This window comes from Coenobita brevimanus, chromosome 97, assembly GCF_032717465.1.
Source record: "Coenobita brevimanus isolate Jiangsu-jjx chromosome 97, ASM3271746v2, whole genome shotgun sequence".
Lineage (NCBI taxonomy): Eukaryota > Metazoa > Arthropoda > Malacostraca > Decapoda > Coenobitidae > Coenobita > Coenobita brevimanus.
The window spans coordinates 38,383,299-38,398,354 of record NC_137050.1 but is presented as its reverse complement, the minus strand read 5'-3'; the positions used below and the strand labels follow the sequence as shown (position 1 = coordinate 38,398,354).

The 15,056-nt window shown below is 41.0% G+C and overlaps 1 protein-coding gene across 1 annotated transcript in view; it reads left to right on the top strand.

Moving 5' to 3' along the window:
- Positions 1–14,985: 14,985 nt before the first annotated feature.
- The window catches only part of LOC145413658 (uncharacterized), a 365,386-nt gene continuing 365,315 nt past the window's right edge, over positions 14,986–15,056 (top strand). The window contains exon 1 of the mRNA XM_080283314.1: positions 14,986–14,989. Within this exon, the coding sequence (XP_080139440.1) occupies positions 14,986–14,989 (4 nt within the window). The remainder of the gene's footprint in view (positions 14,990–15,056) is intronic.

The following is a 15,056-nucleotide window of genomic DNA, read 5'->3' as shown; positions in this document are numbered from 1 at the left end:
TGACTTTTGCGTTGCAGCTACAATTACTGCTCATAGATGAGCGTTAACTGTACACGGCAACAGAGGAGGAGGAGATCGCTGAACTTTCCCTCCTCATCTGTGAAACCCATACTCGTTATCTGCATTACTTACCCTTATGCAGTTGTTATACATATGTATGTTTTAAATGGCACTGTAGTTTGCAAAGGAAAATGGAAGTCACAGAACTTCGCCTCCTCCAGTCTTAAACCCACAGTGGTTAACTGTATTAATGACCTAATGCACTCGATAGGATTTACATTGTTTTAACTGACCTGTAGTCGGTTCTGCATGGGATAGTACAGTACGTGCATATCGCTGCTGAAAAAGCTGGTTTATATGTGTTCATGAGACTCTTAACCAATATTTGTTTCTGTCTATGTCTTTTCACTCCAGCAAGACAACTGGGGACTTGTTTGCAACTTCCGTTATAAAAGGTGTTGATCTAAGGAGAGGGCGACATTTAACAAAATTAACTGTCTGCATTAATGGCGCTTATGCAGTCAGTGGGTATGAATCGAAGCCTTCCTTTTCTTCAGCAGTAACCAAAGCTACGCCGTGAGAGGGTAACAGCGAGATTGTATGTAAAAAAAAAAAAAAAAAAAAAAGCCAATAAAGGAAAGTAATTGTAATAATGTCCTCAGACGAATTTTAAGTCGATTTAACGTCCATTAGTTACATACTCAGCCGTTCACACATTGTTATATATATGATCACGTCAATTTGCCAGACAGAAAGTTCTGCTACTCCTACCTGACAGTAATTTTCTTAGTGTGTAATACAGTGTGGTGTGAACAATAGAATGTAGCTTCTCAGTCACAAAAGTATGATAGTGAATCAAAACAACTATTGATATGTCATAAAAGTTGTGTGGCTTTGATTAGTTAAACTGAGCTGCCATTTGAATAATATGATGAAATTAGTGTGGACAGGCAGAACGCCACGTCTGTGCAGGACAAGAAATTTATCTGATTAATTTTCAGATACTTAATTCCTGTAGCCATCAACTACTACTGGAATTCTTCCTTAGCAATGAACTTTTTTTTTAGATTAACATTCAATGGCTAATATAAATGGTAAATATTCTACCTGTATGACAAAAAGAGAGGCCAAAAACGATAGTCTGAGAAACTTGTCCCTTTCAAAGGAAGAAGACAAGAAAACAAATTCAAGAGGTGATCATTTCGAGATACCTGGGCACATCGCGTTTACAAGGTAGTGGAAGAGACAGGCTGAGGAAGTATAAGGTATGAGTATAAGGGCATAAGAAATTAAAGAATAAAGAAATTTCTGTTGTCCGAAGTTTCTTCATTCGAACAGCCAAACATCTACAGTGACAGAGTCTTTTAGGCTTCACCCTCAAGATTCAGATGGACTGAGTTTAGCAGTGTTGTTTGTCCGATTAGTTACCAAATTTTTCCCTTACTAAGACAGACGGCCAATTATAGTGCTTGTCCCGAAGTGTGTCACTCACTCACTCACGCACTCGCTGAGTTCCTATACTTTCTTGCAGAATGGAATCCAGGCCTTCTGGAAGGAGTGTTAGAAATAGGAAATTTTGCACAATGATAAACCTCCCCTATGGCCAGGTTTCAGGCAGGGCGGGAACCACTAGGGCCACTCCTCGAGGAGGCTGAGGGTTACAGGTGCCCCAGCCAAAACTGTTAAGAATGGTCTTTCTTTTTTTTCTCTTCTTCTTTTTTTTTTTTCTTTTTATACCACAACCTTCTTTCCGATCTTCAGTATGGGTTTCGCCAGGGACGCTCCACTGGCGATCATCTCACCTACCTTTCATCCTCTTGGTCATCCTCCTTTCGGGACTGTGTCGAAAGCTTTGCCATTGCACTTGACACATCAAAGGCTTTTGATTGAGTCTGGTATAAATATTTAATTTCTAAACTGCCGTCTTACGTTTTCTATCCTTATATCTGTCCTTTCATCTCTAGATTCCTTTTTGGTCCTTCTATAGCTGCTCTTGTAGACGGCCACCATTCTACTCCAAGAGCTATCAAAAGTGGTGTTCCTCAGGGCTCTGCCCTATCACCAGCTTACTTCCTTCTACTCATCAATGGCCTAAGCTGTACAAGTAACCCAATCCACTCATATTCTGATGACTTGACCCTTCATTTTTTCATTCGCTTCTTGTAACGTCCATCTCAGCAATTACTTCAACACACAAGGGATGAGGCTGTGGCACACATAATGTCTGACTTGGCTCATATCTTTGCTTGGGGTAAACGTAATCTTGTTGCTTTTAATGCTTTAAAAACTCATTTCTTACATCTTTCAATCCATCAAAATCTTTCACAGGAGCATACCGTTCTCTAATTTTTAGCAATATCAAACTCAGTCCTGCATTATCTAAAAACATGCCCAGGGTTTCATTCTCTCGGGATTTATCTTGGCAAGATCATATTACCTCTCGTAAAATCTGCATCCAAGAACTTTGGTGTGCTAAGCCGACTCCGTGTCTTCTTTATCCTTACACAGTTGTTTACAACTCTGATGTGTGGGAAGGCTCCCTACATACAGCTCTTCTCAACAAGGTGGAGTCAAAGGTTTTTCGTCACATTAACTTTCCTTCTCTTACTGGCTCCCATCAACCTCTGTCTCTTTGCCGCACTGTTGCATTTTTATCTCTTTTCTATCGCTACTTCAATGGTCACTGCTCCGCTGAACTGTCTGCTTGCATCCCTCCACCACTATGGCGGACGAGCAGCACATGTCTAGAAACAAACTCTCATCCCTTTTCTGTCCAGCTTTCTAATGCAAGAATTAACCATTACTTCGTGTATGTTACACGACAGCTCTGGAGCTGTCTTCCTCTGTCTGTATTTCCTACTGCCTATGACCTCCAGCCTTTCAAACGCAGTGTGTCCAGGTATCTCGAAATGAATGGATGTTGAATTTGGTTCTCTGTTTTATTGTTTTTGTTTTTTCTTGAAGGGAACAATCTTGCGGGCTTCTGGTCTTTGGTTGCTTCTTCCTGGCATAAAAAAGGTTCATGAATTTTTGCACATTGGTAAAGCTTCGTGTGTGCCAGTTTATGAACATGATGGGACGCCCAAGGGCTGATCCCCATGGAAGGGGCGGCGGTTTTCTCGGCCAAAGCCATTATGCACGGAGAAAGAGTTTAACCGAAAATCATGAAATATTACATATTGATAGATGTTCATCCCGGCCACGTTTCGGGAAGGATAGAACCACCGAAGTTCGCTCCTCACGGGGGAGGGGGCAGCTCCCGAGGGTTCCGACAACGTCATTATGCAGGGTCGTAGTTTTTAACCTCGAAGCACGAAAATTTTGCATATTGGTAGGCATTTACCACCGATACGTTTTAGGCACGGTGAGACTCGTGATGACCCCACTGGCGGGAGTGGGGACATTTTTTTAGGACGGGTGAGACCCCACAAAGGCCACCACCGACGGAGGAGGGGGCCCCTAGGGTTTCATCCCCAAGCCTTTATGCATTGTTAGGATTTTTAACTTAGGAACAGGAAATTTGGCATATTGGTATATGTTACCTGCCACACTTTAGACAGGGTAGGACCCCCAGTGGTTGTCTCCACATAGGGGTGAAGGGAGGGAAGACTGCCCCCATGGGAGAAATCGCCAAAATTTTTACGTAAGCACACGAAAGTTTGTACGCCAGGGCTAGATTATATAAAGGGTGGGACATCTGGGGTTTGCATCTCCAACTCCCCTGTAACTAAGTATTTCTTACTCCTTGCAATATTGCAGAGATGAGTGCGGCTTTTTTTTTTTATGTGAGGAAGAAGGAACCAAAGGCCATGAGCCCGCAAACACTGTTCCTTCCAAGAGAAAAACAAAATACAAGAGAGCCAAATTCAAGATCCATTCATTTCGAGATGCCTGGACACACTGCGTTTGAAAGACTGGAGATCAAAGGAAGCAGGAAATACAGACAGAGGGAGACAGTTCCAGAGCTGACCTGTTGCATAAATGAAGGACTGGGAGTAACAGTTAACTCTTGCATTAGAGAGTTAGACAGAAAAGGGGTGAGAGTTTGCTGCTAGACGGGTGCTACGCGCCCGTCGTAGAAGTGGAGGAATGCATGCAGACAGTTCAGAGGAACAGTGACCATTGAAGTAGCGATAGAAAAGAGATAAAGATGTAACATTGCGGCAAAGAGACAGAGGTTGAAGAGAGTCAGTAAGAGGGGGAGAGTTAATGAGACGAAAAGCCTTTGACTCCACCCTATTGAGAACAGCTGTATGTGGGGAGCCTCCCCACACATGAGAGTTGTACTCCACACAGGGGCGGATAAAACCCCTGTATAAAGTCAACAATTGTGCAGAGGTAAAGAAGGAACGGAGTCGGCTTAGCACACCCGATCGCTTGGAAGCAGATTTTACAAGAGATGTAATATGATCTTTCCAAGACAAGTCCCAAGCAAATGAAGCCCCAAGCATGTTCAAGGATGATGCAGGATTAAGTTGAGTATTATTAATCATAAGTGGGTATACCTGTGGAAGATTTTGTCGGGTTGATAGGTGCAAAAACTGAGTCTTTGATGCATTAAAAACAACCATATTATTTTTACCCCAGTCAGAGATACGAGCCAAGTCAGACATTAGGTGTGCCATAGCCTCATCCCTTGCCTGCTGAAGCAACTGCTGAGACGGACGTTGTGGGAATCGAATGGAAAGGTGAAGGGTGGAGTCATCAGCGTATGAGTGGATAGGGTTAGATGTACAGCTTAGAAGGTCATTGATGAATAAAAGGAAGAGAGTTGGTAATAGGACAGAGCCCTGAGGAACACCACTGTTAATAGATCTAGGAAAAGAACGATAGCCGTCTACAACAGCGGCTATAGAACGACCAGAAAGGAAGCTAGAGATGAAGGCACAGAAAGAAGGATAGAAACCGTAAGAGGGCAGTTTGGAAATTAAAGATTTATGCCAGACTCGATCGAAAGCCTTTGAGATGTCAAGTGCAATGGCAAAGCTTTCGCCAAAGTCCCGAAAGGAGGATGACCAGGAGTCTGAAAGGTAGGTGAGAAGATCGCCTGTGGAGCGCCCCTGACGGAACCCATACTGATGATCAGAAAGAAGTTGTGATAGGAAAGATGCTTTAAAATTTTTCTATTAAGAATAGACTCAAAAACTTTTGAGATACAGGATGTTAAAGCAATTGGGCGATAGTTAGAGGGTTGGGAATGGTCACCCTTCTTTGGGACTGGCTGAATGAGAGCAAACTTCCAGCAAGAAGGAAAGGTACAAGTTGACAGACAAAGGCGAAAGAGTTTGCCTAGGCAGGGTGTAAGCACAGAAGCACAGTTCTTGAGAACAACAGGAGGGACTCCATCAGGCCCATATGCCTTATTAGTACTGAGGGCAGCAATGGCAGAAAATACATCAGCTGAAGAAATTTTAATGTTAGCCATGAGGAAGTCAGAGGGGGGAAGTGATGGAGGAACAGCACCGGAATCGTCTAAGGTGGAATTGGAGGAGAAAGTCTGAGCGAAGAGATCTGCTTTATCAGTAGAAGAAATAGCTACAAAGCCATCAGAGTAGAAAAGAGGAGGCTATCAGAGATGTCCTTTGTTTTTTTTAATAATGCTTTCTACTCTCTTTAAGTTAATATTAGAGCACTGCAAGGTGTTCCTATAACCTATTTTCTCGTAAGCTTGATGACCGGAGGGTCGGGAAAAACACTTTATGTTGCAATCCTATTTCTAAGCTTTTGGCAGTGAGAAGAAAACCTGGAAAATGAGAGACGAATATACCGCCACCCAATTCTGCAGCAAGTACACAGACTGGTCCTAACTATGCCTACTTTTCAAACCAGCCAAATCAGGGGAAGGGGCGAGTTCATTCACTTCCCCTCAAACCCAGTCACCTGCTGAAGGGAACCGGCTTGAATCACTTTATCTATCTATGTATCTATCTGTCTATCTATCTATTTACTGTCAGAGGCCCTAATCCCGTAATGGATACCACACACAAATTGCCTCCACGTCGCTCTCTTCTTTGATGTTTGGCTCACAATCCTATAATTGATATTTCTCCCTCAAATATATCTCTCCACTCCATCCGTCCAACTCATCTTTGGTCTCCCTTTCTTCCTTTCCCCCTACATCTCACTCACATACACTATTCTAACAATTCTCTCTTTCCTTACCTTTTCTAGATGGTCAAACTATGTGACATCAATCCTCTTAATGCTTTTAATAAATTCACATGAACACCACAAAGCTCCTTTACATTCTCATGTGTCTGTCTGTGTCTTTCCATGTAAATCCACATATTCCTCTCAAATAACTAATTCCCACTCCTCTCACTCTTGTCCTGTGTCTTTTCAACGGGGTCCAAGCTTCATTTTCATATGTTAAAATGGGGACCACAATACCATCATGCAACAACTTTTGTTTTGTACTTCCTTGCTTACTTCCTTAATTCTTATCCCTGCTTTCAATGAACCAGCAACTCCTCTGACCTGCTCTATCTTTTCGAGTACTTCATCCTCTAAATTTCCATCCCTACTCATCACATTATTTAAGTGTTTGAGTGCATTCACATTCTCCTTTTCCTCCCAAATTTCCAAACTCATTCACCACGCCTTGCAGCTCAACCAGATTCACTTGACCCCTAGAGTCTGGTGTTAAACCTGGCACGCTGCTTGTTGTTTTCAGAGCCATCATATCTCGCCAAATGCACCACCTAGAACATCCAGTAATAGACCAAAACGCTCATGAATCTTTCATCTATCCACAGCAAGTGTCCCAAGGTGTCTAGGTGGATGCGTTGTGGAGCATGAAGACGAAAATAGGTATCATTTTTGGAGTAGCAGTGAGACTGCATCTTGATGAGCACGTGAGTCTTTGCCTTGGCTGAACTGTGTACGCAAGCCAGGCTGGCCCAGGCAGGACGGGTCTGCGCCTCTCTCACTTCCTCATACCCCTTTAGACTTTCCCACTCGTCCTATCTATCAATCTATATAACCTAGGCTGCTTCCCCCAAGGAAAGGGAGGTAGCCGAGACCGGACTACACACTCCCCATTTACTCATCCATTCAAACACATTCATTCGCATCTTAGCCCCAAAGGGGAGAAGGGACAGATCCTCACCCATCACACCGCACAAAGGTCAACTGCGCAGTGCAATCAGTGACATCCGCAGCAGAGCCCGACAGCAGAGCTGGTTTACCCCTGCCACATCATAATAGATTCACTCGTCCTACTTAAATATAATGCGCTTATTTATCTAATTTCTTACTTCAGTACAGGAATGGCACCCATTTCTAAATGTTTTTTACCCGTCCCCGTCCAGGAGGGGCTCGGGGACGTGTTGTTTTCACTCGGTTTGTCTCTTTGTTTGTTTGTCTGTCCGTCAGTCTGTCTTTCTGTCTGTTAACAACTTTACGCGATTTTGACTAAAAGTACAGGGATGATGGGCTATGCTCTTCTGATCACCTGATTAAATTTTGGACCATATTGGGTGAAGGCCCGGACCATCGACCCAAAAAATTTATATATATATATATATATATATATATATATATATATATATATATATATATATATATACTGTATATATATATATATATATATATATATATATATATATATATATATATATATATATATATATATATATATATATATATATTTTTGCTGTAACTCCTGTCAAATTCGTTATATCGACATGAAACCAAAACCTAAATGTGCATCTTTCAAATCTGCATACTATGACATACTTCATTACATCAGAAGGAGTCACCTCCCAGGTAGTGGTATGGGGGTCAATGTCAGGTGGGTCGGGCCTAAAATTTCAAATGGCATACAATTTGTTTTCACCCAGTTTACTCCAAATTTGATGTGTGACATCTTTGACTACATATCCCGTTGTGTTCATATGTCAGCACTAAAATAACTGCTGGGAACGAGCTTCCTGTGCCTTGGCACAACTTCTTGTTCTAGTTTAAAACTTATTTCTTAGTTTTCCTTGTCTTCTAATAACTTAATTTTTCTAAAATCGTATGTCACTAAATGAATGCCTGTCCTTACTTCCATTATAACACTTGTTCTTTACAATAAAATTTTCCATGTTTTTCTGTTTCTGTGGGAGGAGGCACAGGAGGATGGACGGTTCACGTCACTCTCCACGTGGTACTTTCATCCGCTGGAATTGTCTCTCCAGTCAACAATGATGACACTGTCACCTCTAGTTCCCTCATCATCGTATTTTCACGCAATCCCTTTCTTGTGTGAGCTGGCAGTCTGGCAGGGGTGGAGGTGGCAGAAGGTGGTCAGGTGGCATTAACGGCAAGCGAACTGTATAAAGTGCAAATTCCTAGCCCTTTCGTGGCGCATGGTGGATTGCCCATGCCGTTCTCCCTCCTCCCACATATTTGCATGATGTAGTGGGGAGAAAGGAAAATGGCAGTCACTTCAAGCAATTGTGGGAAAAGCAAAACGGCTGAGTTGAGTCCATCACTTGTGGGGTTCTGAAGACTTGATTTCTGACAGCCAGTGCTGTCAGCCATGCTTCAAGGGCTACAATAGAGTATTGTCAGCAAACAGCTGTACAGGAAGTTTCCACATCCTACCCTATTGTTAGAGACACTCCAGCATCCACTGCTCTAAAGAGAATCTTTTATAAACATCGATATACACACTGAACAACCACAGAGACACCTGTGATTCAGTCCAACATTCAGATCACACATCCTACTTGATTCACTATCCACAGGCATTGCAGTCCTAGCTCTGCTAAATGCACTCATCACAGCATGTAACAACTACCCATCTACTTCCCAAATTTTTTATACCTTCTACATCCTCTGTCTGTTCACTCTGTCATATGTTTTCTCTAGATCCATGAAGACCACTTATACCAGTAATCTCTTTCCCTTCTGTAGATACTTCTCCACTAAACATCTTAGAATGAATATCCAACCTAAACAGACTCTTCCCCCCCTAAACCCCCTTGTTATTCTCAGTTATTTCCTTTCTTTTTATACTATGAAGACAAAAACCCGTAAGATACACACACATCTCTTTCCCTATTTCCTTTGTACCAGGGAAAAAATGCCTGAACCCTGCGGGACCATACCTTCCTTCCAGGCCAATCTGCACATCATCCACATTCATTCTATCACTAACTCTTTCCCGAATTTCAATATTTTACCACACACTCCATCAATTCCTGAAGCTTTCCCCATTACGACATTTCTCATTGTTTTTAATATTTCTGTTCCATCAATTTTTTTTCCACTCCGGCTACTTCTACTGTTGTTGTTCATGCAGGTACTAATCGTATTTTGAGAACCAAATCTGAGGAACCTGTTGGAGAAGTACAAAACGATGGTACAGCTCTACAAGTCAGTAATATCTTAATATCAGGGATAATATCGAGGATCGGAACTGAAAACACATTTTGCAGTAAGGCATTCAGTATAAACAATTGCTTGAATTCACTTTGTTTATAGGAAGATGTAGAGTTTGTCTAAGCAATTTCTACCAGCAGCCAGCCTTGTTTGTTGAAGATGGCCTTCACTTGAACAGAACTGTGTGAGTGTGCTTTGGCCATATTTCTCCTGAGTGATGCAGTGTGTTTCTTTTGGGTACACAGTGTTCAGGGCGAACAGGCGAGTCGATTCAGACAAGCCAAGTAAGGAGGGTACTCCCTCCTGAAAAATTGAAACATTAAAATTTTCTTTGTAGAAGCCCATAGCTTGCATTATAAGTTTAGACAAATAACTGTATGAACAAATTGCTGAGATCTGTTGTATTCATGATAGTGTAATGATTGGAGATCTTAACCTACTCATAAGATGAGGGATGGGACCTATATCCTCACACATGGGATAAGAACCATTCACAAACCTGTAAAAGAGTCACATATCAACTGGTAGAACAGCCAATACCGGGGGAAAATATCTTGGTCTTTGTCTTCACATTAGAAAACTTAGTTGATAGTGAAAAGCAGAAGAATCTAGTACCACCGACCATCGTATAGTCACATTTCACTGATAACATTGTGAAGTCAAGTTATGAGAAAATTCCAAACTACAAGAAAGCCGGCTTTCAAAAACCGAGAGTAATTATAGGTAGTAACTAGTAGGGGTACCCGGTATTACCTGGGTAAAACCCTATGATTGTGCATTACCTGGGACCCAGGATGCCTCTCCTTGTCGTAGAAGACCCTCGGGTTTCCATTTTATCCTTGGGCCCATTTTCCCAGGGTTATATTCTCCATGGAGCTATTTTTACCATGGACCTATTTTCCCACTACCCACCCACCCACCCACCAACCTGCCCACCCATCCCACCATTCCGTCTACCCATCTGAACCGCTGTAGCTAAAAAATATGGTTATAGAATTACAAAATTCTTCGGTAATTGGCTACCATTTTTCCACCATGTTGACTTGAATATTTCTGATTAATTATAATCTTGGACATCAGAGAAGCCAATTTAGTTTATGTAAAAGTTCACATTTAAAATGATTAAACTCGTCGGAAGAAGTTACACCTGTTGGAGTTGTTAAAAGAGTTCTACAGTATATGCATCCCGCTTGATTTCCACGGAGGGCAGATAGACAGGAAGACTCTCTCTCTCTCTCTCTCTCTCTCTCTCTCTCTCTCTCTCTCTGCAGAGACATGAAACTCGACAGCAAAGCCCCTCTACATTTACCGTGTAATATAAAATATGGACGCTTGTTAATTAGCCACATGTCTGGTAACCGGAGGCCGACTGCACCATTTTTTTTTTTTTTTTTCATTCTCTAAGTTAAAGCATTTTAGGTACGTTGATTCAAAAATTGTTGCTCTGTAATACACCGTTTCGGCTAAACAGAGGGTGCAAACAAATAGACAAACATAATGGGAAAAGTAGTAGTATATTCAATGACTGGGATTCAATTGCTCAAACAGCAGATGTCATTGATGTTTGGGGAATAATGTTTTCTGAGAGTCATAGTAAAGCTGTCAAATCATGTGTTCCGATGCGAAACAGACGACCTGCAGAAAGTAAAAACCAAAATGGTGGTGTATCAATACGGTATTAGGAACTGTCCTACAGAGAAGAAACTTGCACATCTGAAATATAAAGCCACAGAATTCATTCAACACAATAGTAACGAATATCAAATCTTTGTCGTAAAGCTAAAACGTTAACAAGAGAAAGCAAGAAAATTCCTGAAATTCATTTTGCAGTCATCAGCAAATCACACCCAAAGGAATTTTTTAGTTTCATAAGAAATGAGATGGTATTAACATTGAGCAGAGGGTGTTGCGATGGTTTGGGCATATGGAGAGAATGGATAATGAGCGATTGGTGAAAAAGATAACTAGATCTGATGTGAGAGGTGTAAGGCTGAGAGGAAGACCACGAATAGGATGGATGGACAGTGTGAAGAGAGCGCTGGATGCAAGAGGGATGTCTGTTGAGCAAGGAAGAGTGGCTGTGCGTGACAGAAATAAATGGAGAGAAATTGTGAATGAATAAATGATGACGCAGCCCTGAGGGGATATTCTCCCGCATTTGGTCTGATCAGCTAGTCAGGTCTGGTGCGGGTTAAGGGGATGGGTCTATTATGATGTGGCAGGGGTAAACCAGCTCTGCTGTCGGGCCCTGCTGCGGATGTCACTGGTTGCACTGCGCAGTTGACCCTTGTGCAGTGTGATGCGGTGAGGATCTGTCCCTTCTCCCCTTTGGGGCTAAGATGCGAATGAATGTGTTTGAATGGATGAGTAAATGGGGAGTGTGTCGTCCTGTCTCGGCTACCTCCCTTTCCTTGGGGGAAGCAGCCTAGTTATATAGATAGATAGATTAACATTATCTATAGGCCGATTAACTTACAAAATGGAGAGCATATTAAAGAATCCGAGATGGCTGAAATACTTAAGACTTCCTTTGCCTCTGCCTTTACCATAGAAAATTCAGTTTCTGTTTCTCTGTCTTCCTGTTAAAGTGTGGATGAAGGTATCAGAATCAGTGACATATTAATAAATGAGAGCTATACTGACTGTGATCATCAGTTTAAGATGAGCAAAATTCCAGGGCCAGGTAAGGTATCCAAGAGTATTAAAGGAGGTAATGAGTGAAATATCGGAACATTTAATTCAGACTTTGAACATATCCTTAAGAAGTGGCAATGTACCAAATGAATCGGAACTGGCTGACGTAACTCCGATATTTAAAATGGGTACTAAATTACAACCTGGAAAGTACCGGCTTGTCAGTTGTGTGCAGGTTGTTGTTAACCATAATTCGAGACAGACTACTTAAACGTTTAGAACAAAACGATCTCATCGGAGACTCACAATATTGCTTTCAAATAATCTTCATGTTTGACCAACTTGATTAGCCCCGGGCTCCCACGCTCCTCATGGAATAACACAGGAATAGATGATGGATGGATGGATGATTAAACAAAATCCATTGATAAAATTTATCCATGGCGTCGTTCTTAATGTACTTTCGTGGATAGGAAACTGGCTTACTTTACTTGACGTAAACAAAGAGTTGAAATGAGAAGGAGTCAATCTGAATGAATGTTGCAAATGGGGTGCCGCAGACGTTCGTTTACATCAATAATACTGACAAAAGTTTATGTTGTAAAATATACAAATGTGACGATGATGCAAAAATCGGCAACAGAACAGATACACCACAACAGAGACAGATAATTCAGAAAGATCTTGATAAACTATTCACTTGTGCTAAAATGTGGCAAATGAATTTTAATATTGATAAATGCGTACATAGTCCTAAATACTGGAAGTAAAAATGTTAAGTTCGCCTACACTGTGAATGATACCTAACTTAAGTGTAAACCAAGAAGAAGGTTTAGGGAAAAATCGCAACAAATTATTTAAAAGCCAGTCATCAGTGCAGAGAGGGAGTGAAAAAAGCTAACGAATTAATAGGATTCATAGGCAGAGAATTAGAATTGAATTCAGCGAACATAATCCTCACCCTGTACAGTTCATTAATGCTCCGGCATCTGGAGTACTGTGTACAGTTTTGGTCACCATACTACATGGATGGCATAGAATTCCTAGAATGGGTTCAAAGAATGGTGACAAAAGTAATTTCCCAACTGAGAAATAAACCATATGAGGAATATTTGGAAGAGTTAAACTTGCTTATCAAAGTGAAGACTACAAGGGGACCTGATTTAAGTATAAAATTCTGAGTGGACATGGCAACGCGGTGGCTGATAAGTACAGTACTACATAGTGGTCTGGCATAATTAATCTACAGTGGAGGTAATGACTACAAAATTATAAGCAGACGTTTCCAGTCAAATGAAACATAAGGAACCAACTGCCAAGGATTGTGGTAGACTGCGATACAGTTATTACATTTAAAAGTCGCTTGGATAAGTTTCTGGCTTCGATTCCCCAGTTAAAGTCATTCATGACTGAATAATAATAATAATAATAATATTAATAATAATAATAATAATAATAATGATAATAATAATGATAATAATAATAATGATAATAATAATAATAATAATAAAAATAATAATAATGATAATAATAATAATAATAATAATAATAATAATAATAATAATAATTACAACAATAACATAATAATAATAATAATAATAATAATAATAACCAAAAACAATCTGATTCCCTTTCTTTCAGGTCACGCATAGTACAGCTGCGCAGTATTGTTTCCAGATACCGCTATTATTATTTTTCCCATGCGGATTATGTTAGAGTAAAATATAGCTTTTCCAGTCTTTCCTATGAAATTTCCATGGCAGTTTTTCTATGCTACATGGTCCTCTTTCTCACTTTTTCCTGCCTGCTACGGCCGGAGATTTGGTGCGATTGGGAGAGCCTTCTTGCTTTACCATCCTTTTCTCACCTCAGAATTTGACATCACAGTCATGTCTTCTGTAACAAACAACCCCGAAAGGCCCCTTAGGTTTGTTACTGTTTACTTTCCTTTGTACTCCCCGGTACGCACTCTCTTCTTCTCTCAGTCATTCCCCAACCATTTATACCTTCGTTACTTTGGTTCTCTGTATTCAGCAGTTCTTTAAAGTGTGCCTTCCATCTGATAACTTCTTCCTTCTTCTTTTCTCAGCATTCTGTCTTTTTTATCTTTCACCCTTCATTTGCTTCCTTTATCACCTGTCTTAGCCTCATGGTCTCCTTTCAATACAGTTTCTCACAGTCCCTACTGTATACTTTACTCTCATGCTTCTTTTAAATTCCTCACCCACTCCTATCCTAATCTCTCTTACTAGCCTTTTTACCTCTCTCCTCGTCCCGACATATAACTCTCCTTTTCGTCTCTTCACGTCCCGTATTCCTCTATAGCCAATCCAGCCACCTGCTGAAGGGAATCAGCTTTAGCCACCGACTGAAGGGAACTGGTTTCTGTTACTTCCTGTTACGAAATGAAAGGAAGTAACTTCAGTTACGTACTGAAGGCACTGGTCATTCAGCATTATACAATCACTCATTAAGGAGCCTGGTCCAGCTCACTGTTGGAGTCAGAAGTATTCGTATTCGTCATGGGACTTTTGTCATCCGTCAAATCAGTGACCACTGACCATCTCCACACCACGGCAACCGGAAAACAGAATCATATCCTGGCATAACGGATCATATTGTACCCTTCGAGGATAGCTAAGTAAACCTCTCATCAAATACACCAAGATACCTTAGCCTCGTCCTACGTACTTCTTGGTGTGGTCATCCACCTCATCTTCATCATGAGTCTCCCACTAAAGTTACGGGTTCCCAGAGAAACCAGCATTCCTATCGGCATCACGATACAAGTCTCGTCTTTAGGTTAAGATCTGACATCCATCTCATTATTAAATTAAAAAAAACACTCTGTAATTTTTTCTTACTTCCTCCAGATGATTGTTTTAATTTTAGGAGACTGTTTTGAGATGATAAAAATGAACTACAACAACAATCTCATTAGTTACAGGAACTTCCACTAAGGTGAACCAAATCGTCTGGTATATGGGTATAGAAAGACAAGTAAAGACATGGTCGTGTTCAAGGGGTATAAGTAGGTTGATGTGTGTGTGTGT